Raw genomic sequence first — 24,022 nt, 5'->3', positions numbered from 1 at the left:
CAAGATTTGTATCAGTTGCTCTTCCCATTTTTTGCCTTTTGCCATGCGCATCGCTGGTACGCAACCCCCAGAAGGTTGCCCGTGATGGAATGTGGCCTGAGGCTGAAAAAGATTCCCCATTCTGGTGCTAAACCTTCTCTGTGTTGTTGCCCTGCAGACCATAGTTTCACTGTGCACAGCTGATGTGCCCATTTGGAAGAGACTCTTCTGTGGTAAGCAACAGCTTCAGCACGACAGGGGTTCTGATCCAAGCCAAACATTCAAATTCAGGCAAGCAGAGCAAGGCAAGGCAACAGAGGGCAAAGGTTTGGCCAGCCTTCCCCCAACCTGCTGCCCTCCAGATGTTTTGGACTACAATTCCCCTCAGACCCAGCCAGTATGGCCAATGGTCAGGGATGATGGGAGTTGTAGTCCAAGGCATCTGGAAGGTACCGTGTTGGGGATGGTTAGTCTAGGTTCTGGTGTGGCAAGGCAAGAGTTTCAGGATTCACTGGTGCTCTGGACAGCTCCATGCAGGGCTCAGGTGGAAGACTCCGTAAGAGCCTAATTCAAACATTGTTCCAGCACTAGACAACCTCAGACTGAGCCTTCAATAAGAGCTGCAGCTCTGAGTAGGTAGCTCTGTCTTTAGTAAAAGGAGCGTCCTCATTTAAAAAGGCCTAACCTGCTTTAACAGGCATCAGCTCTGATGAAGCAGAAGAAAAATGTGGCTCCGCTAGGACTTCAGGGGGGAGTCAGAGAAGGGAAAGCACCTCCTTGGGCTGGAGAGGTGTTTGCACAATGGGCTTCTCTAGTACATGTATTTCTAAGTTAGTAGGGACATCTGGGGTTTGCTCAGAGGGGAATTATTCCATCCCCCACTCTGAATCCCTGGCCTCATCCCCCAAAGATGAAGAACCTGACCCTGGGTTCATGATAGAGACTGGGCTACAAGTTATGCAGGGCTGCTCTGGATGGATCTGTGTACAGTGAATGAAGGGCCTGGCCTGCCTACCTTATGTGACAGCTCCCAGCTACTCTTTTTGGAAGTCTATAGAAGAGGGGTCACATGACATAAGTAAGATGGAAGAGAGCCAGCAGGGAGCTTGCGGATTTCTTTATGGGCCCCTTCCGTTTCTCCCCCTCATTCAAACAGTGTAGGTAGATCTAGACAGACCTCTAGATCTGTCGCCACCCTGTGCTCCTACTGGGAGGAAGGGCGACATATATGTTTCACCTCCCACTGTTTTATCTTGTGCAAACTGAGACACTCCTCATGTCCATTGGAAACTATTCTGCAGAACAGTCAGTGCCATTATTTCACAATTTTGGAATGTTGCAAAGTGTTGCTATACTTCACATGCTCACAGAAACAGAAGCAAAAGAAGCAATGATCAAACATTTAAAATGACAATCTGAACTATATCAACTGTTGTGATATTGTTGCTTCCTCCCTGCTAAAACAAGATCAGCACAACACATGTCTTGTTTCTGTTATCTGGGCTGATTGCAAGTGTTGCCATCACTCACCATAAGCTCAGAGGCACATTATCAAATTCTTCCAAGCTACACAAGAAGTATATTGGACTGTGAAAGACCAACTTAAATTGTGTTTGCATTTTTACAAATTTGGAGGTCAGTACAATATCTCAGAGAGGAGGTCAGGTCTCCTGCTCCCCTAGTGCATTCACCATAGCTGCCCAATTTCACTGCTTTTTAAAGTTTGATAGAAATATCTGTTGGCTATAGGTATGTTCTTAAACCGCAAGGGTTTTATTTGACTATTAGTGAATCTGTATCCAGTGTCATAGAATCATAGAATAGTACAGCTGGAAGAGGTCTATAAGACCATCGAGTCCAACTGATCTAGATCAGAGTCAAAATGAAGATTGCAGATTTGTTTGGAGACAGTTGCTTCCAGATGAGCTGTGGTAACAGTTGCTGTGGTGGGACAGCAGCATTCATCTGACCTCCTGCCCGCTGAGTCACTGCTGCTTACTGAGAGGGGGAGAGGCGAGGCAGCAGGGAGTATGGTGCAGTGCAAATGCACCACTAGAGCCAATCCAATGCTCCTGCTGGTGTGTCTGTATTACACCAACCTTGCCACTACCTTGCTGAGCTCCTTCCCGGTAAGCAGGAGTGGCTCAGCTGTTGGGAGGTCAGGTGAGAATGCCACCCTACCGCATCATCCACTACTGAGACCTGTTTATTAAGCGTCCATCCTGATTTGTTTGTACAAAGTTTGCGGAGAAGTTATATGATGTTGGCTGTTTATTGAGCATTCCTTTTGATTTTGTTTGTGGGCAGGTTATAAGACGTCGTGTCAAGCAATTGTTATCCCACACTTTCCAGTGCATTTTCCTGGCACTTTCCGTACCGCAAACAGTTCAATTTTTTTTCGGAAGCAGATTTGTTGCGCAAGAGTGCCAAATCCACTTTCATTGCGCAACTTGAATTTGCCGGTATGCGAATCCCGCCCCACATAATAACAACAATCTGCAGGTGCCCTTGGACTTTACTGGGTGCTGCTATGAATCCTAGGTTTTACCTAGGATTCTGGGATGAGGAAGCCATGGCTGAACCACCATTTTTTGAAATGGTGACCCAGATCTGTCTCTAGCATTCAGTGAAACACTCAGGTTTCTTGCTAGGCAGAGAGAAAGAGTAGAAAGAGAAGAGAAACATGGCAGTCTTTATATTAGCAAAGCTGGAGATTAATTTTAGGTGGTGTTCGAGGTTTTAAAAAATAAGTCAGTTGAAGTCTCCTGCTGGGACGAAGGGCGGGATATAAAGCAAATAATAAATAAATAAAATAAAGTCAAATTGGGTGGCATTATCTAGTGGCTGGAGAATGTGGAACCCTCAAAAAGTAAAGCCCCTGTTCAGGTGATAGAAAATCCTCTTCCTCTGGTTATAGATGCTGCTTCTGAAGAATAAATTGGGTATTCTCTCCAAGACATATAAAAAGCAAAGAAAGCCTTGTTGGTCCATTAGGACATGTGCACTTCATGCAGAACATTCCAGGTTCAATCCCCAGCATCTCTGGATAGCGCTGAGAAAGACTCTTTTCTGAAACCCTAGTGCGGTGATTCTCAAACGGTGCGCCCAGGCACACTGGTGCGCCCTAACAGGTGGCTAGGTGTGCCTCAAATATTATGAAAGTATATTTTAAAAATGAGAAGAAACCCATTTGTATATGGTAAGTAATAGTTTTCCATAGTTTATTTTTATTCATAGTTTAAAATATATTAATATATTTTTAATTTTGTACATGAAGTGCCAGAACATTTTTATATGTTTTACAGTGCGCCGCGAACCAAAAAAGTTTGAGAACCACTGCCCTAGAGGATCTCTGCCTATTAAAGTAGACCAGACTTTTCCAATCTGGTGCCTCCAGATGTTGTAGAACTTCAGCTCCCATCAGCCTCAGCCATCATGGCCAATGGCAGGGGATTATGGGAGCTGTCATCCAGAACATCTGGAGGGCATCAGTTTGGGGAAGTCTGGTGTAGACAATCCTGAACTATTTATTTATTTACTATTTAACAAAATTTATATACTGCTTGATTGTAAAAAACCTGAAAGCAGTTTCCAAAAAACATTAAAATTATTAACAAAACAGTTAAAAAAACAAGCAATTAAAACATTTTTAAAACAACTAAAACAGCAACAGACTAAAAAGATTAAAACTCATCATCATCTACGTGTTAGGATCAGCTTGCCGAAACAAAAAAGTTTTAAGCAGGTGCCAAATGGAATACAGTGAAGGCACCTGCCTGATGTCAATAGGCAGGGAGTTCCAAAGAGTAGGTGCTACCACATTAAAAGAACAATTTCTTACAAATGCAGCACCTCCAACAGTGCCTGTACTGCAGATGGAAGTGGTTGAGTGAGCATATGTGGGGCAAGGTGGTCCCACAAGTAAACTGGTCCCAAGCACTAAGGGCTTCAGACACAAAGAGTAGCATCTTGAATTTGGTCTGGTGACAAATCAGCAACCAGTGCGATCCCTGAGCAGAGGTGTTATATGCTGATGGGGTCAGTTTCTGGTCAAGTGTAAGGAAAATTCCACACAGATGGACCAATGGCCTGATTGGGTACAGGGCAGCTTCCTAAATGCTACATGCAGACACTTAAGCAGTAGAAACCAGACTGTTACATGGATGGCTAGATTCTTACAGTGCCAAACAAGCAAGAACGATTTAACATTGGGAGCAGGAGACAGGGGCCGTGCCCAATGGTGTACAAAGCAGGTGAGGAGCAAGACTATCTTCTCTTCCTATCCCATTCATCGCCATTCCCATCCTCTCTCTGTCTCTCTTGCAAAGGAGTCCTGGCTGGACCATGGAGCGCCTGGATGCCTGAGCACATCACCGCCTTCGAGGGCACCTGTGTGGTCATTCCGTGCCTCTTCAACTACCCCGACGAGCTGCGTCCGTCGGCCGTGCACGGCATCTGGTATTTCAACAGCCCCTACCCCAAGAACTATCCCCCTGTGGTCTACAAGTCTCGCACCAACATTGTCCACGAGAGCTACATCGGGCGGACCCATCTGCTGGGAGAGCTGAATTTCCGCAACTGCACCTTGCAGATCTCCCGCCTCAGTCCCGAACTCACCGGCAAATATTACTTCCGCGGGGACCTCGGTGGCTACAATCAGTACACCTACCCAGAACATTGCAACCTTGAGATCATCAGTGAGTACCAAGCAATGTCAGCGGGAGGGGGGGGACAGCTTTGATTCTTGTTTGTTGGGGGTTGGATAATGGGCCCTAGCTCTGAATTCTGAAGCAAGGCCCATAGCTCAGTGGTAGAGCACATGCTTTGCGCAGAGAAAATCTCAGATTTAACCCTGACCACCTCCGCTTAAAGAAGACCCGGGCTCACATTCCTTTCTGGGACATCTGCCACATGCCAGGCATGGGAAGAGCCAGAGGCAAATATGAGCAAAGCAACAAATGTAAGTTTAACATTTCCCAGATGCCTGTGGGAAACCCTCTAAGAATTTAATTTTAAGAGACTTTAATTAAGTACTAGAGTTTGATCCAGAAGTGCCTACAAAACGCCCGTCACTTTTTCCTAGTTCGTGGAGCTTCTGGATTTATAGTGCAATCAGAACAACTGAGGTTATGGTATAAGCAAGTTTTATTGTTCCTGAAAGATACATGCACACAGGTCCACATAACCCCCTTCAAGCATTTAAAAGGATAAAGTCCCACAAGTATACAAAGAAGAAACAAGAGCATTTCTTACGTAGAAGAGGTTAACAGTGCTCTCCCCACAAGGCAGAGAAGGTGAAGGATTTAGGGTTGTGTCCAACTACATTCTACTCAGAGTAGACCCTTTTTGCAATTAACAGATCTAAGTTAGCCATGTCCATTGATTTCAGTGGGTCTTCTCTGAGTAGGACTAGCATTGGCTACAACCCAGGCATTTTAAGGTAGTGTTTGGTTTTACTACGATTTTATTGTTTTCTTTTCTGTATGGCTTATTTTTGCGTGCATGGCTTAGAAGTGCAAAATGATTCAGTGGTATATAAATGTCTTAAATAAAATAAAGAAACCCTTAGCGTTTCACCCAGTTGCTCAGACAGAAGAGCGTACACCAATTAGAAATGCAAAGGATTAAGATGTATATTTACTTGTTTGTTTGTTTCTTTGTTATTATATTTATATATATATATATATATATATATATATATATATATATATATATATATATATATATATATATATATATATATAAATGTCTTCAATGAATAAATAACCACTTCAATAAACAAACCCCTTGTGGTTTCACCCAGTTGCCCAGAGAGAAGAGTGTACACCACTTAGAAATGCAAATTATTAAGTCGTAAATTTATTTATTTGTTTATTTATTATATTTATTTATATATATATATAAATGTCTTCAGTGAATAAATAACATCTTAAATTGAAAACAACTTGTGCTCAGACAGAAGCGTACATCACTTAGCGATGCAAATGATTCAGCAATATATAAATGTCGTTAATGAATAAATAACATCCTAAACGAATAACATCCTAAATAAACAAACCCTTGGCCGAAGAGTGGGGGGAAATGCAAGTTCCACCTCTCTTGCTCCGTGTCCCCTGCCTCATGGTTTGCCCTTCCCTCCTGACTCTCGGCTCCCATTTCTGCATCATCTATGCCATTTTTCAACCCCATAGACAAGCCCACCATTGTGAGCCCCCCGGAAGTGGTGGAAGGGAGCGAGGTGGAGCTGCGCTGTGTGGTGCCAGACAACTGCCCCAACATGAAGCCCATCATCACGTGGATGAACCACGAGAATCTGGCCGAGCATTCGGTCTACGCGCAAGTGGAGGAGGAGAGTAACACCTGGTCCCTCATCTCCCTGCTCAAGTTCCTGCCCTCACGGGAGAACCACGGGCACGAGGTGGGCTGCCAAGTCACCTATGCTAACACCACGTTCGAGTTTGATGGCTTCTTCACCCTGGATGTCAAATGTGAGTTTGGTATTGCAAAGTGGCTTCTGCTAGGGCAGCCCAGTACCTGATTTATTTATTTTTTGCATCGGTACACCATCATTCCTCCAAGGAGCTCAAGGTTGCAAACGCGCTTCTGCCCCTCCCCATTTTAGCCCCTCAACAACCCTATGAGTTAGGTTAGGCTGAGAGACAGTGACTAGCCCAAGGTCACCCAGTGGACATCATGGCCGAGCGGGGATTTGAACTCTGGTCTCCAGGTCCTACTCTGACACTGTAATTGCAACACCACACCGGCTCTCACCACACCTTGCTACTGGAGGACCTTTGCAATTGTCTGGAAGCAGAATTAAAGCACTGCTTTCATTTCTAACATTGCCCATCCCCATTCCCAAGAACTAGCCTTGACTATTGCAGAGAGCAACCAGGACACGTACGGGAAGCTGATCTCTTTGGCTTGCCTCCACAGACCCACCCCGTATTCTGCAAGCAAACTCATCCATGGAGGTCATACAGGGCTCACAGGTGGTGCTGTTGTGCTCTGTGGACAGCAGCCCAACGGCCATGATTTCATGGCTCCGAGAAGATGAAGTTCTCCATGAGGACCTGACAGAGAACCTCACCCTCCATCTAGACAACATCACCCACCTACAGGACGGCATCTACACTTGTGTGGCTGAGAACGTTTACGGCAAGGACAACCATTCCCTGGCTTTGGCTGTGCTGTGTGAGTGGCTAGATTCTATTAGAATTTTTGGTGTATATACGTGTGTGTGTGTGTGTATGTGTGTAGGTAGCAATGGAGTGCAGAAACAACTGATCTGTTAAGACTGGACTTAAGGTTTATTATTACAAAGAGGTAAAGTCGTACATAGTGAAGCAGCCATGTGGCCTGCACTCAAGAAGCCATTACTAATTAACTGAGAACAAAGACAGGAAGAGACAGGAGGAAGGGGAGGAGAAAAGCCTGCAAAAACAACAAACACTTTAGAAGAGGAATCAGCAGAGGGAAGAATAGATTGCCTTTCTGTCTCCCCCCCCCCGTTTCAGATCACTTGTAACATGCATTGGTGCTTTATTCCCAACAATCTGGACCTCATGTATTTTAACTTTTTGAATGTTTATATACCGCTTTGCAACCAAAGAAGTTCCCAAAGCTGGTTATTTATTTATTGTTAATTCTTTGTATTTAATTTTCCAACAGTTAGATACATATACATATTTGAAACCAAAAACACACACCTCCCAACAACAACAAAAAGTAAAATAATAGAGGGGATTACAGCGTTATCTTCCATGTATTTGTCTTGCCCTCTTTCAAAAGCCATCCAATTTGGTGGCCATCACTACTTCTTGCGGGGAAGATAGTGCTCTTGGCCAAGCCCTGTTTTGAGCAATCAAGTGAAAAGGTCCAATTTCATTTGGTTTCAGCCTTGCAAGGTTAAATGGAAAAAATTGCCCACATAGCAAACTGCTTAAGGTAACTAAGTAATCACCTTCCTCAGATAGTGTCAACAGAGGACAAGAATAGTTCATCCCCCCCCCCTTAAACATTATGGAGAACCAGTAAATGCATTAATTCAGCTCTGCCATATGTCCAGAAAGGATGCTTCTAGCACGGCAAGGTTAGTGTCATTGACTCTGTGCTACACTGGAGGATTCTGGGTATGGAATTCAAAGCCTAGTATGGTCTTGGAACATCCCCAGAGCATGCTGGACCTCACATGTTGAATATGGAATATTGCCCCCCCCCCGAATTCCTGACTTTCTAGAAAAAAATCAACAGGGATCTGGCCAAGGATGTTTTGAGTTTGAATAGCCCTTTTGTATGGCCCTTGGATGAAAAAGATGCATGGTCTGTTTGGATTCTTTCCCCCTGTAGATGCCCCTTGGAAACCTGTGGTGAATTCCTCCGTGGTGGCTGTCGAAGGAGAACTGGTCACCATCCTTTGCAGCTCACAGAGCAACCCTGAGCCCATGATCACCATCTTCAAGGACAAGAAGCCAATGGCCATGGGGGTCTACCAGAACCAGGTAGCCCTGGAGTTTGAGTCTGTGACGCATGAGGACGATGGGGAATACTGGTGCACGGCGGAGAACCAGTTTGGCCGGCGCAGCACTGCCTTCAACCTCACTGTCGAATGTGAGCACTGGCCTTGGGCAGGGGTGTAGTCATCCAGTGTTGGGGGGGTCGTAGACCCCTTACCTTTGAGGGGAGCAGGATCCCATCCAGGTCCCTTTGTATGAGCCAGTCATCATGAAAGGAGAGCATGTTAGCCTGAGAAGAGCTCTTGTCCTTTCATGCTGATTGGAGCCAATCAGAGTGAAAGGAGGTGAGTCAGCCACTGAGAAGAACCATTCATGCTGATTGGCTCTTTGGGATGTCTGTTGTAGTGATGTGTGGACTTGGAAACCATACAGAGAGCAAGGGAGACAAGGGGAAGTGGAGAGGGGGTGTAGCTGTGAGGGGGTGTGGCTGTTACTATCATGAAGGGCCATAGGACTTCTGAATTTGCCACTACACTACTAGGTTACACCCAATTGTGGCAGCCCACTTGTGCGATGGACTTCCCCTCGCACAAACAGCTTTCCCCTCCTCTCTTCCCTCTCTGTTGCCACCCACTCTCCATATCCCCAATAGGGGGGTCCCTTCTCCCCCCAGCATCAGCTGCCTCACTCAGCCTACTTGTAGGGCTGACATCATGCCCTGGTCTGATGCTGGCCGCAACTTGCCCTGACCAAAAACAGGCTGAGCCTTCTTAAGCCTCTGCACCCAGAGTACATCTCCCAGGCAGCCAGGCTCTACCTCTTTGCAGATAATGTCAGATTCTTAAAGGGCCAACCCTTTGGCCTGGGAACACACACGCATTCATTCTATCGCCCCTTGCCTGCTGCATTCCCTGCATCACTGGATCAATCACATTCCATAGGAGGCATCTGGTTCCACAGGCTCAGGGGGAGGGACTTATGAGGGTCCTGGCTGTGGCCCTACAGGCCCTTCTGGTCCAGGTGGTTCTCCTGGGTTTTTTTGTCTGCCACGCTCGGTGGTCTCCTGAACCTGGTCTACTGCCTTTTCCGACTCCTTAGCTGGAGATGCCGCAGCCTCTGACTTTGAATCTTGATTGCTGTTAGACTCTGTGGTCTTGGCAGCTGGCCCTGCTGAGGGCCCATTGCCTAAGCTCATCTGCACCACTATAGGACAGCCCCCAGTGCGCTGACATATTCTTTTGCATTGTGATTAAAAAAAGAGAGAGAGAGGAGAGAGAGAGCAAAGCAAATGGCCTAATCCAGTGTCTGCTGGTGGCCCCATGTCAGTGGGGCAGTGGAATCAGCTCCGGATTTTAGTCCAAACTTTCAAAGCCATGCCTCACTGACATGGAACCACCAGCCCTGCTGGGCTCATCCACTGTCGCACCTCAGCCACTTACAGACTCTCTCTCCCTTTTTCTCTCCGCAGTTGCTCCCCTCATCCTTCCGGATTCCAAGTGCACAGCTGCCCGAGACACAGTGAAGTGCATCTGCGCAGCCAAATCCAACCCGGAGGCCGTGATCACCTTTGAGCTGCCCACACGCAACGTGACAGTGAACGAGACCGACCGGGAGTTTGTGTACTCCCAGAAGACGGGCTACATTGTCACCAGCATCCTTACCCTCCAGAGGGAGGTGGACTCCCAGCTCTACATAGTCTGCTCTGCCAGGAACCTCTATGGTGCCAGGAATCAGCAGCTGCAGTTCCACCACTCCAGTGAGAGCTCCTGCCCCACCTTGATCCCTGCACCACTCTTCGAGCTCACATTCCTCTTGTCCAGGGCTGGCGCCAGGGGTCGGCCTCATCAGGCATCTGCTGGGGCCCTTGCACCAGCAGGAGGGCTACTGCTCACCGTACCCGAGCCCCCTTTCCTGTTGTTCCCTCTCCTTGATGTCACTGCTTGTTCCCCTGTCCTTCTCCAAGCAAGTGAGAAGTGAAAAGAGGAGGGAGCAGACTCAGTAGCCTTTGTTCCCCTTGCCATCTTCCTCTGGACAGTGACACAGATTAGACCCAGAGGAAAGAGGCAAGCAAATGAGAACTGTCAAAAATGATAGGGCAGCTTCTTAGTGAGGGACGAGGCATGGAGCTGATCCTGCTCAGGACGTCTGCAGCTAGCCCTTAGATTCAATTGGATCTCCCCCTCCCCTGCAGCAGGGGAGGGGAATGTTTTTCAAACTGAGGGCCGCATTCCCTTCTAGGCAACTTTCTGGGGACCACATGCCACTGGTGGGCGGAGCCAGAAGCAAAAATGGGCAGGGCAACAAATGTACCTTTTACCTTTATACTGTAGGCTATTTTCACCGCCCCTCTCTGTCCTCCACCAAGATGAGCAAGAGGCCTGATCAGAGTTCCAAGCCAGGGAAAAACACTCAAGGAGAGTGTGAGGCAAGGTTGGAGAGGGGCATGACCTGGGGAGGGGGGTTGTCTGAGGAAGAGGTATAGCCTGAAGAGAGTCTGGAGGGCCAGAGAGAGAGGCATAGAGGGCCGCATTTAGCCCCCAGGACTGAGGTTCCCCACTCCTGCTCTACACCTTTGTTCTAGCCCTTGCGGTTATTGCCAGTGGCCCAGCCTTGGCCATCAAGCTTCCTTATTCTGCTTTTTCCATATGCAACTCCCCTAACAGGAAGGAGTTCTATGGGCAGCTGCTGCAGAATCAATCTCCTCAAGAGAAGCGAGCTCAGGAGACTTATGGTGTTTGTTGCAATATCTGTTTCCTTCTCGATATACAAGATGAGTGCAGGAGTGCAGATAAACACTTAGTGCTAGTTTTTTAAACCAGCATCTGCTCCCTACTCCCTCACCCTGTAAAAGCAAAAAGCACATGTTGAGGGTCGCTACCAGGACCACATTTCCTAGACTGCTGCAAACTTCAAAACTCCAGCACCAGCTGAGCATGTGTTGTAACTAGCAGTAGGTAAACCACTTGTGAGGTCCATCTAAAAAAGTGGTGTATAAATGCCTTAAATAAATAAATAGTAGTAGCCACCAGCCATCAATGTTTGTTAAAGGAACATCTTCAGGGCATCAAAAAGCCATCAAACAAACTTCTTCAGCTAGCTCTGACAAAACATCCAGTGGTCATTTCTGCCTCTTAGAAAGTTTCCCAGTTCTATAAAAGATGACCCCCTCATCAGCTGACATGACAGCATTTCCATAAATGCTCATGTGCCTGTTTGTGGCCTTTGCCCTACTACTGCCATCCTGCTTTTTGCACCTTCCTTCTATTAGAGGGTTGGAAAACTCGTGGCCCTCCAGATGGTGTCGGACTACAACTCCCATCAGCCCCAGGCAGCATTCCCAATGGTCAGAGATAATGGGAACTGTGTCCAGCAACATCCGGAGACCCACAGGTTCCCCAGTCTTACTCTACTGAGATCAGAACACTGGGATTATCTCATTGCCAATCCTGTGCATTTGTCTTTTTTTATTATTTTCCAGACAGTCTGATGTGGGCAAAAGTGGGGCCTGTTGGAGCAGTGGTCGCCTTTGCCATCCTCATAGCTGTGGTGTGTTATGTCAGCCAGACCAGGAAAAAGTAAGTTTTTTGAGAGGGGAGTGTCAGGGAGCTCAAGCCCTGCTTCCTTCATTGCTTCCTTTTCATGCTGTAGGAAATCCAGGCCCAAATTCTAGGAAATGGCCTCTGTAAATATCTCCAGAACCAGGTCCTCGATTTACCCAGACTTGGAAGGGGGAGGAGGATTGACTTACTCTGTTCCACATTGTCTCTCTTTCTTTCTCTCTGTTTGTGTTCCAACCTCTCATGTGCTCCAGGAGCCACAAAGGAGTCCACCTTGGTTTGTCTGCCCTTAAATACTTCCAAGCAAGGCTTGCATCCTTTCACTTCCTGTCCTGCCTCCTTGTGGTTTTCCATTGGGTCAGGGCCATGAGATGTGTCCCCCTATTACCATGGCAACACAACTGCATGGCTCCCTTCCCCAACTTTGCAGATTGTGCATGTTGTTGCTGTGGTGGCAGGAGGTATGATGCTTCTTCTGCCTGTAGCCTGGCCTCAGATATTTTGCTCCTAACATGAGATTGGGCGACATTTAGGTTTTTGTTCCTAGTTCAGGTAAAGGAAACCAGGAATTTGTTCAACCAATGGGCAGATGAGACATTTTGAAGGGTAAACCAGTAGTGGCCGCCATTGTGGAGCTAATTTTCCCTGTATCAATTTTTGGTGGAAGGACCATGAGGTGGAGCTCTGAAAAAAGCAGTTCCTCTCCCTTGCATTGTGCCACTGCTGATGGCTCTGAGTTGGCGGCTGGGCCAGTTCCATGACAGGATATACTTGGCTGTTGCCTAGCAACCATTCAGAAATGCTCCTCAGTGATTTCTAATTTGTGAGTCATATCTGCCTGTATTTCAGTCTCACTTGGGACTAGTGAACACATGAGGCAGTCCCCATGAGTGGAGCTTTCGCTAAGGCCTAGCTCTCCAGCAGAAACTAGGCCCACATGCACAGGTGTTGTTTCTGTGAAGCAACACTTCCGTGATGACATTTGTTTGAGCCACTCTTGTTATGGTGGCACCACTTATATGAAGATGCTGCCTAACACAAAAGGTGCTTTGATGCATATTTGGTGGCAACACCCCACACTTTCCTTAGGTGACTGTGTGTGAGCTGCTGCATGTGTGAACCAGCAACTTGCAGCTCAATATATGAACTTTCTTTATTGGGAATTATTGTGGGAACAGCTCTCAAATAATGTGACACCTCTGCCTGGGATGTTCAATTTGCAGTGGTGGTTTCACACAGGTCAAGTCGTCTCTTTAAACTGCAGTCATCAGAGATCATGTCAAACCACAGATCGCGCTGACCAGGGTTTAGAACCTGGCCTGTCTTGTCAGAGCTAAATGCTCAGGGAAGCTGCCAGCAACAGTGGCACTTACTGTTAGGGCAGATTCACAACAGGCAAGGCAAGGTTTGTCAGGACCCTGGACAGAGCACTGTAAAAAATTCTGTCTGAAACAGTCTACTCACACAAGGGAAGTGGGGACCTCAGCAGTGTGCAGGCACCTTCTGAGGCCTTATGGAAGGGTCATCGCTCAGTGATAGAGCATCTGCTTTGCATGCAGAAGGTCCCAGTTTCAATTCCAAGCGTCTCCAGGGAAAGACTTCCTGTCTAAAACCCTGGACAGCCACTGCCAGTCAGTATGGACCAGGTGTAGGGAACCTTTGGCCCTCCAGCTGTTGCCAAACTGCAACTCCCATCATCCCTGGCCACTGGCAATGTTTGCTGGGCTGATTGGAGTTGTAGTTCAGCAACAGCTGGAGGGCCACAGGTTCTCCACACCTGCAATAGACAATATTGCTCTAGATGGACTTGTGGGCTGACTCAGTACAAGGCATCTTCCTATGTTCCTATGCTTAAAAGGTCATTGCCCAATTTGCAGCTGTTAGCTCCAGTGGCACAGGGGCTGTCAACACTGCACTGGAAGTGTGTCTTCTGTGTCTGAGGGATCTGGCAAAGCCACATCTTGAGGCAGAACCTGAACCAAATGTACATTCATCCATGGCTTAGAGCTGCTTCTCTGCTTAGCACTCCAATCTCTAAGCTACATGGGCTAAGCAAGAACTGTAATTATGGTTTGTCTATTCAGATATTGCAGCAAACCATACTTAATGCAAACCCATAGCTTGCAAACCTACTTCAAAGCATGGCTTCTGGTCCTGGTTTGCCTGCTGATCACCAACCAGGGTATGTCAATTCAGATGTCATGCTAAGCCATAATTCAGCTTCTTTAACCATAGGCATAGTATCTGAACTAGGGTTGCCAGGCTCAGGGCCTGAGAACGATTCTGTATCTTTAAGAGAAGAGAAAATTCAGCCAAGTGCAGGTTGTCTTGCAACACTGTAATGGGAAAAATCACAAGGTGGAATTTCCCTTCCCCCTGCACAACTTTTAAAGATACAGAAGACCTCTTGGTTGCCAGGCCCAGCCTCCAAGAGTTCTTCTGTATCTTTAAAAGTACAGGGTGAAGGGAGAATTTCACCTTGTGGTTTTTCCCATTACAGTGTTGCAAGAAACCTGCACTTGGCTGAATTTTCTCTTCTCTCAAAGATACAGAATTGTTCTCAGGCCCTGAGCCTGACACCCGTAATCTGAACTGATGAGTATACAGGTATAAACTTACCCAAAAGTCATGGCTCAGTGGTAGAGCATATTTATTCAGGAACCAGTCCCAGGTTCTGTCTTCAGCATCTCCAGACAGGGCTGGGAGAGACTCCTGATCTGAAACCCAGGAAAGCAGCTGCTAGTCAGTGTAGATGATACTGAGCTAGATAGGCCAATGCTCTGACTCTGTTTAAGTCAGCTTCCTGTGCTCCTAAACTGGATGTTCCACCTTCATTTCCACTGTAGCCAAGGAGATGCAGATGCGAGAGTCTCTTTGCCTTCTGAACAAACAGATTAGAAACAAATTAGTGGTTTATTATACCCTTAGTGGAACTTTAGAACCCAGTCCACAATCCAATTAAATGGGAGTAATTAGATTTAAAATTATTTTAGTCCCCTTCCAATTCAGAGAATAATACAATTTAAAAAAAAAAAACACCTAAACTTGAATTACCTGCCCTTCATCCACGGGGGATGAGATTACTAAAGAAATATTCCCAAACAGAAAATCACTAAGGATTTGCAAGTAGTAGCAAGATTAGGTTGCCAACATAGCCATCAGGTCTTGAATATGAAAATGCACTTATCAAAGCTCTTACATACAATCAATTGGTTAAGTAATTCATTGTTTACTAATCAACTGTGCTCGCAAATCTGAATCTTGTCACGCTAATTAAAGAAGCCACTTGGGCTTCTGGCTGATTTACATTAAGCATAGAGCCTGGCACCAAAAATGGAGAAGGTGGTTGGAAACGCAGACAGCATGAGTCTTTGTCACCTTTTCTTTCTTTTTTATTCCCAGGAAAAGCATGAATGAAAGTTCAAGTTTCATGCAAACAGAAAACCCTCCTGTCACCTACAGCGGAGACTATAAGACCCCAGGCAGTCTGGAGAAATCAGAGGTACTGATGAGAGGGAGGATAAAGGAGGTGTTCTGCCTTCACGGTCAGAGGCAGTTGCTGGAGATCACAGGCAGGGAGAGTGCTGCTGTGCTCTGGCTCTGCTTAAGGGCTTCCCCGTGGGGCATCTAGCTGGCCACTCTCAGGACACAGTGTTGGACTAGATGGCCTTTGGACTGATCCAGCAGCCTCTCCTTATGTCCTTTAAAATATGACAAGCTGAAACAGTGCCAGCTCTGGGTTTTGGGAGGTTCTTAGGCAGAGATGCTTACAGTGGGGCCCCACCCCTGAGTGTGCCCAGCTTCTCTGCCTCATGACTGTTGCCACAGCACATTTACTCCCTTTGGGACCAGTCCACACCACTTCCCAGAGGGAGAGGGTAAAGCAGGGGTAGCCAAGCTGGTGCCCTCCAGACATTATCGGACTACAGCTCCCATCATCCCTTACCACCAGCCATGCTGAGATAAAGCATGCACAGATGTTCCTTCTTCTCTTGTTGTTCACTTGCTTGGACAGGAGCAGGTGATGGAACAGTGAGGAGGAAGAACAGGGCCAAGAGACTTCAGGCTTTGGATGTGGGGCCCCTATTGGGGCATGACCCTCAGCAGGTGCCGGATGATGCAAACCCCAATCCAAACGTTCAGTAGATTGGCCAGGGAGGGTGGCCATCATTAGGATTCCACATAAGCCACAAAGACTCGGACACCACCCTTGTGGGACGTGCTGCACACAGGCCAGATATAGCACCCCCAAATTCCTTCACTCATCTAACCTCTACTGAGTCTGGTACAGTGTTCTTCAACCTTGGGTCCCCAGAAGTTGTTGGACTACAGCTCCCATCATCCCTGAGCATTGGCTAAGCTGGCTGAGAATGATGGGAGCTGCAATCCAACAACATCTGGGGACCCCAAGGTGAAGAACACTGCACTAGGGAATGGGTCATCACACTCCAGCCTGGGAGCGGGAGGAGAGGCAAAGCCATGCGTGAAGTGCCTGGGATTCACATGTGGCCCATGCCCACAGTTTTTGTAGAGCAGATGGAAATGTGAGGTGGTGCTGGCTGCGGAGGTGGAGGGCAAGGGAGAACTTGGAAGCAAGGCAGAGGAAAAAGTGTCTTACCGAGTGGAGGTCCACGATCTTGGCCAAGCCCAGTGTGCTCCTTTGCCCTTCAGAGTCAAGTAGTAGGGAGAAGGTTGGCAGGCATTCGAGCAGCACCGTTTGGGGTGCAACTAGATGCGGTACAGGAGATCTGGGATTAGGGCCTCCCAAAGTTTAAAAACCATCAGAGCAGTGGCAGCTGGGCCACCTTGCACAGCTCCTTGAAAGTTTGACTAAAACCTAGAGTGGATTCCAGTGCCCTGCTGACATAGAACCACCAGCCGCAACTGCATCAGACTGTGCCCCATGGTTCAAATCTGTCTGTCTCCCAACTCTGCAACAACGGTGCTCCCAAACCCACCACCCCACCTTGCCTCGTGGCAGGGCCAATTCTTACTAGTGCCAGCTAAGGGACCTTTTCCCACTCGGGTCACTACTAGTGACTGCTCTTCCTTTTTCAATAAGGAGATCTGCTCCCTGGAGAGCCACTGACCTGGGCAGGTAAGTATGGAGCACCCCATCCGTGTGTAACATTGGCTTACCCTTTTTTGTGTCTACGATGTCTGGGCCTTAGAAAACAGAATTCTCCCAATTTGAACTGAGGGTGGTGGGGTGGTTCTGGCTCACCAAAAAGGGCTGGATTTGGGGGAAGGGTGTGTGTATTGGTTAATACTCCCCCTCCCACACCAAACAGCTGCAGTTTCTGATTACATTAGACAAATCAGGATTGATGTCAGTTGTGGTGTCTGTCCTAACAGGGGATGCTTAACAGCACATGACACATTGTTTTTATGTTTTGCACTTCCTATGTTGATAAAGGTAAGTCTGTGGTGGCTGGTGGACAGGGCCAGAAGGCATGGAGACCAATAGTAGCTGGAGCCAGAGCCAGCGACAGGCAGAGCCAACTAATTCTAGCCCACATCCGCACCATACATGTAAAGCAGTATTGTTCCACTTTAAACAGGCATGGCTCCCCCCAAAGAATCCTGGGACATGTGGTTTGTGAAGGGTATTGAGAGTTGTTAGGAGGCCCCTATTTATAGAGCTACAATTCCCAGGGTCAATCCCTCTTCCCAGAGAACTGTGGGAGTTGTAGCTCTGTGAATAGGGCTCTTCTGACAACTTTCAGCACCTTTAACAAACTACAGTTCCCAAGATTCTTGGAAAGCCCGGGCTGTTAAAGTGGTATAATAGTGCTTGAAATGTATGGTGCAGATGCAGCTCTAGCTTTGTCCCTGTCCTTCTCTTTGCTGAGTTCTACAAGGGCAACTCTGAGTCTAAGGATGAGAAAGCTGACAGGCAGTACTTAAGTACTTATATGTAAGAAGGCAGGACAGGTGGGGTGAAGACCATGTGAAGACAGCTGGCTGAAGATCAACTGAGATTGGTGGGGCAGCATCCCATGCGCCCTAACGGACCAGCCTCCATTGGCTAAAGTAAAGGCCAAACTGGACAAGACATTATTCATGCAATTATTCATTCACTTTGGGGGGAGGAACTTTAACCCTTTGCAGTCCTGATAACGATTGGGGCCCGCAGTGGTGCCATGTCTAGTTTCACCCTAACAGTGCACTTCTGATTTGAAACCAGCTCTCTTCTATGGTCCGTTCTGCGCAAGGAACATTCACGTGTGTGCATGCACCATGTGATGCAGGGCTCAATGTCGCTTTTAGTGTCAAATGTGAAAATGCGCTGGATTGTCTGTGTCAAGGCTGTGTATTTCCTGGATCGCTTTGTGTCTGTGCAATGACTTCCCTGATAGACTCACATCAAGGATTTGCAGGGTTCTTGTCTGTGTCTGATGGGACATGCCTTGTATTTGTCTTCATCCTTGTCATGGAAAAACGTGTGAAGGGACAACATTCATCTGTGAGATGTTTTTAATGGCAGGGTTCAACCCTGAAACATACAAAGTTAAGAATAGATCAAAGTGTCTCTGAGCAAGTACAGAGTACATTTCCTCACCACTGAGTAGCTACAGCACTTCAGTTTCCAAATCATATGGCAGCATTTCCAGATAGACCTTACAGCAATTTCTCTAGAAACTGAAGGTTTATCCAATGCTAGTCCTACTCAGAGTAGACCCATTGGAATGAATGAACATGGCTTACTTAGGTCCATTAATTTCAGTGGGCCTAATCTGAGAAAAACTTAGTAGGAGACAACCCTAAGACCCATGTAACTTGAAATACTGTTTGGGGAACTGGGTTGGTTGAAACCCTCTAGGAAGAAAGATAGGAATGTGCCTTTTACTAAAATCAGGCTGTGGTCCATGCAGCTCAAGGACAGCCAATGAGGTGCCCTCCAGATGTTGTTGAGTTCCATCTCCCATCAGCCAAAGCCAGGCCAGAAGGGACAATGATCAAGGATCATGGGAGTTATAGTTCAACAAAATCTAAGGGCACCTCATTGACTATCCTGGATCTAGCTCAGTGTTGTCTACTCCAGAGATCGGGAGACTGTGGCCCTCCAGATGTTGCTGGACTACACCTCCTGTCATACTTGACCATTGGCCATGCTGGCTGGGGTTGACAGGAGTTGGAGTCCAACAACACCTGGACGGCCACAGGTTCTCTATCCTAAGGGAATAAATCTCATTATCTATAAAACCCAAAAAGGGAACCCTTGGGATTTAATCCCTACAGCAGTGAGTTCCACTAAGTGTGAACCCTGCTCAGTGTGGTCTTTTCTCTCCTATCCAGCAGTATGGGCGCTGTGACAAACGACTCTTGAACAAGCGTGAGGACCTGGGCATTGACTACGCCAACATAGACTTCACCAAACTATCCACTAAGGACAGCTACACCCTGACAGAGGAGCTGGCTGAGTATGCCGAGATCCGAGTCAAGTGAGGCCTTTTCCCCACCACCATGGCAGCTCCCATGGACCTCTACCGCATTGGAACTATTGTAGTCTAATGAAACACCTAGCCATGCCTCTTGGCCTTGGCTACCCAAACTTGAGAAGATCCAGTCCTACCAATTGGTTTTGATGTCTTCATGCTCACTCTGTCAATGCTCATCTGTATCTCCCTGCTGTTCCTCTCCCTCCAGAGTGCATACTGAAGATCACTCCAATCCAGATTAGTCTGTACACTTTAAAAAAAAAAAAACCTTTGCTTTGCCCACCCAATCAAGAAGGTTACAGAATGCTAAAAGAAAGGGGCTTTGTTCCACTTTTGCAACAGGCATCGATTGATTTGCAGTGAGCTGATGATTCTACTCCATGCTAGGGATGTACAGAAACAGGAAACGATTCTAGGTGAATTAGGCCCATTGATGTTAACTAATACAAAACAAGTGAGTAATTTTATGTATGCACAATTCCACAAAGGGGGTCACTTTTGTGTGTGTGCAGCAAATGGATCAGATCCCCAGAGTGGGTGTGCAGATCTTGCTCCGGCACGGCCAATGCTGATTAATACCGGTTGTAGTTCTGACCCATAGATCCAAAATGTCCATTTCACATTCCAGTTTTTAAAAAGTGCTAAGTTCTGGCAACCAAACTCCACCTCAGGAGCTCCAACAGGCCAGTGCCCTTAACTAACAGGAAGGCGCTTAGAGGGGGCATGTCACTTAGGGACCCTCCAGACTGTTGGGTTTTTTTCCCCTTGCAGGTATATTCTGCAACATCATCGACCCAATAATAGCGCATTGGTGGTGGATTGATACTGGGCCGTCCGCACATCATTCCGCTTTATTCGTTGTCCTGCAATGCTTCTCCAGTGTTCCTGCATTATTACCATCTGGAGGGGCACTCTTGTGTTATAGCGCAACAAAAGTGGGACAAAAAATAAACTGCAACATTTATGGAAAGTTACAAGGAAGCTGTGGGAAATGCACTGATTGGAAATGGAGTATGTCCACCCTGAAACTAGCAGGCGCAAACAGTACTGAAAATGGGATCACCTGTTACTGCCCCGATAACATCATGAGCACATATCATCATGAATGCATAATAAAAAAGATGTATGGACGGGGCCTTATGTACACATATACTAGACAGCAGTTCCTTCCCTCCCCAGCAGCATGGGGTGTTAAAATACAGGATGAGATAGAGAGGTGGGGAGGGGGCTTCCCTTGCCGTGCTTGGCTAATGCATGCTCCGAGTGTTTTTACCAGTGTCGCTTGCATCACTTTTACATTTCCCACATCTTTAAAGCAGGTGACCCACCTACATTGACTAGAATGTACATTCCATCCCCAAATAGGGTCTCTCCTGCCCTCCGCTAATGACACCGACAAGCGGTGTATTGCAGGTGTCGCTAGCGTCCCTTGTGAAAACACATTAAGCTTCACTATAACTGCTGGCTACAGGACTGCAACATCTGCCCACTTCTATCACTGACTTGCAGTTTGGCCTCGTGGCACTGAAGCTGCATCTTTGAAATGTTCAGAAAGTAGATTTGTTGGGCAAAGATCATTTTCCTGTCTTTTTGGTCTGTTCAGCCTCAATATAACAGGGCCCTGATCTTGGGTGTGTTAACAGCAACTACAATCCATCGGCCTTTGATTGCATTGGAAGACAGGACAGAAGCCTCTTGTGTTTTTCAAACCGATCAACGACACTAGCTGTATATCACAATGACCTCCTGGTACTATGTGACTTCACCTTAAGAATTTTTTAGTTGATTTCCTTTTGGATAATAGGAGAAAAAATATTGTAGCTAGCCATGTTAGTCCATTATGGGGCAAAAAAATCCAAAAGCCACAGTACAGTAACAATACTATTATTGGGACCAGCCAAAATGTTTGCAAACTCATGAGCAGGCTTCTGAGTTGTCCAAAATTCTTCATCAGATGGTGAAGAGTTTGGGTGGGCTCGAAAGCTTGCTTGAGACACGAGTTTGCAACATTTTGGTTGGTCCTAACAGAGGTATTTCTGTCCTGTGGCTTTGGGAGACAGAGACCCTCAAAGCCAGAAGATGACTAAAAAGAATGCAGAATTTTTTTCCCTTTTCTTTTTCAAGACAACTCATAATTTGTAAGGATGTTTTGGGGATAGGTGAGGTGCTGATATATTATTTTTGGATGCTTGGGGTTGGCACTTTGGGGCCAAATGAGCCTGTGTAGCCCAATCCCTCTAGGCATATCTTAGCCCAGGGATGGGGATGCTGTGGCTCAGAAAACATGGCTGGACTACAACTCCCATTGTCCCTGACCATTGGCCATGCTTGCTTAGGCTGATGGGAGTTGGAGTCTAGCAAAATCTGGAGGTTTCTCCATCCTTGTCTTAGCCCACTGAATTCATTGGTTCCATTGAATCTGCTACCTTGAAGAATGACCTAACCTGCGCCCTAAGTGTCTTCAAGAACAGGGCCTTAGTTTTAAATGGTTCAATAACTAAGCAGTTAGAAACATCACATGCACATCTGTCACATTATGAACGGGGACCTCTTCTAGGGAATACAGGAACTACAAAAAATAGGAGTGCCACCTTCTTCATTGACTCTGCTCCTGTGCTTTAACAGCCTGACATGAAACTTTTTGCATCATTTCTGCCTCCGCATTCCAGGAAAAGTTTCAGATGCTAGGAAGATAAGCACCTCTATTGGTACAGGTCCTCCAGAACAGTGTTTATAAAACCAGGCTCCTTCCCTCTGGGCTTTAAGATCAAGGTTGTGTCCCATTCTCCTAACTCCAGCACACACACGTCCTGTGTTTGTACTGTACAAAAAAATGTATTTTGCTGAAGTGCTGGGAATTCATGAAACACAGCTGGGGGAGATTCACCCATTCAATGAAATGGATTTCCACCACAGGTAAATCAGTGTTTGATTACGGTCTGTCAGCAGTGTAGAAGCCATCCAATATATGTGGTTCATTAATCCTAGTGCAACTTTTAAAGAGTGAAGCTGATGTTAGCCAGAGATACAAAATGAAAGAAACTGCTTTTCCTCCAAGCTGTGTAACCAAGCTAACTCTTCCTACCAGATCCCAGTCTCCTAATAACATTAATCTCTAATGTTCCAGGCACAGTGACAATTATGATATGTTCTATTGCAAAGATACTTTTTTTAAAGTGTTTTATATTAGAAAGGGGAGGGGGATGGATACAAGACTGGAATCTAACAACCTGCTCTAAAGATGAGCATAAGCATGTTTAGTCAGAAGCTCCCCTCAGCTAAATGGAAGTTACTCCCTAGTTAGTAGGGCCTAGTAAGTGCGTATGTAGGATTATAGCCTTACAATACATGCCTGTACATGTCTGCTCAGAAATAAGCCCCACTGAGTTCAACAGGACTTTCTCTCGGGTAAGAGTGGATAGCAGGTGTGGGAAACCATTGGTCCTCCAGATGTTTCTGAACTGTAACTCCTAGCAAGCATGGCCAATGGCCAGGGATGATGGGAGCTGTAGTTTAGCAATATGTGGAGAGGCAAGATTCCCCACACCTGGTGCATAGGATTGTAGCCTTAGCGAAGCATCCAATAAATGCATATTGGGTGATACAGCTGAGCTAGAGGAACATCCTGTGAAGTTAACACAGCAAGAATCCTATGATAAGATTGTGGGCAGATAGGCCAGCCAAAATGGCTTAAAGGATGTGTGGCTTCTCGGGATGGGATCCATTGGCCGGTGCAGGTTCAAAATCATTCCATCAAACTCACTGGCTGGTATCAATTTGAGTTCATTCTTTGTCTGCTAGCCACAGCTTTAACCAATCTGCTTTTTTTTCTTGCAAAAAAAATCAGTATCAATAATTCTAAAGGAAACATTGATAATTTTAAAGGAAATATGGATAATGTTGTTAATATTGATATTTTAGAGGCAGATTTCTTTTTTTTTAAAAGCCAGTTTTGAAAATAGCAGTGGAAAATCACATCAAATTCCAAACTGTAGCAATTGAGAATGAGCAAATTAATTGACAATTCGGTACCAAATCCAAATTGGGCGAAATTCTAGCACATTCCTAGTGGCTGCCATAGACAATAGTTTTGAAGACAGATAAATGGAAGTCATCAGACAGGTTTCACAGAGTTTTGAAGCAGAACCACCTGGACAAATCTGTTTACCAAAGGCAAAAGTGGGATGAGTAACAGTCCTTCCAAATGACCTTTCTCACTTCTTTGGTGTGTCTACTTTGACTAGCAGCAGTTGTCCAGAGTCCCCAGGGAGAGGATTTTTTCTTAGTCTTGCAAGATGTGATGCTTTAGCTCAGGATTGGATAACCTGCATCCCATTAATTTCAGTGGGACTAACTTTTGAGTAGACATGCATTGGATTCCACTGTCAATGAGATTTGGTTTTTTCAAGTATTCTAAGATTCAGAAAAAGCACCAGGGCCATAGCAGTTCAGAAAGCAGCTGGAGGGGATACATACACCCCTACACAACAAAGTCCTTAGAAGGAAAAAGAGTTTTAGCCTGAAGTGCTAACTTTCCAAATATAAAGTGGGTTGTTGTTTTGTTTTTTAATGTGAGGGAGCATTTAAA

The 24,022-nt window shown here is 46.3% G+C and overlaps 1 protein-coding gene across 8 annotated transcripts in view; it reads left to right on the top strand.

The window, feature by feature from the left end:
- The window catches only part of MAG (myelin associated glycoprotein), a 43,542-nt gene extending 21,673 nt beyond the window's left edge, over window positions 1–21,869 (top strand). For 4 of the 8 annotated variants that reach the window (XM_061597511.1, XM_061597513.1, XM_061597510.1 and 1 more), the window contains exons 3-10: window positions 4,308–4,676; window positions 6,171–6,467; window positions 6,916–7,173; window positions 8,329–8,589; window positions 9,904–10,191; window positions 11,914–12,010; window positions 15,395–15,494; window positions 19,292–21,869. In XM_061597511.1, coding sequence (XP_061453495.1) covers window positions 4,308–4,676; window positions 6,171–6,467; window positions 6,916–7,173; window positions 8,329–8,589; window positions 9,904–10,191; window positions 11,914–12,010; window positions 15,395–15,494; window positions 19,292–19,441 — 1,820 coding nt within the window. In that variant the 3' untranslated portion in view covers window positions 19,442–21,869. Of the gene's footprint in view, window positions 1–4,307; window positions 4,677–6,170; window positions 6,468–6,915; window positions 7,174–8,328; window positions 8,590–9,903; window positions 10,192–11,913; window positions 12,011–15,394; window positions 15,495–17,054; window positions 17,091–19,291 lie in introns of all 8 variants that reach the window. The other 4 variants (XM_061597518.1, XM_061597516.1, XM_061597517.1 and 1 more) reach the window with 4 other exon arrangements.
- The last annotated feature ends 2,153 nt before the right edge of the window (window positions 21,870–24,022 follow it).

The sequence above is a fragment of the Rhineura floridana genome, chromosome 15, assembly GCF_030035675.1.
Source record: "Rhineura floridana isolate rRhiFlo1 chromosome 15, rRhiFlo1.hap2, whole genome shotgun sequence".
Classification (NCBI taxonomy): Eukaryota; Metazoa; Chordata; class Lepidosauria; order Squamata; family Rhineuridae; genus Rhineura; species Rhineura floridana.
This window is presented reverse-complemented; position numbering and strand designations above follow the sequence as displayed.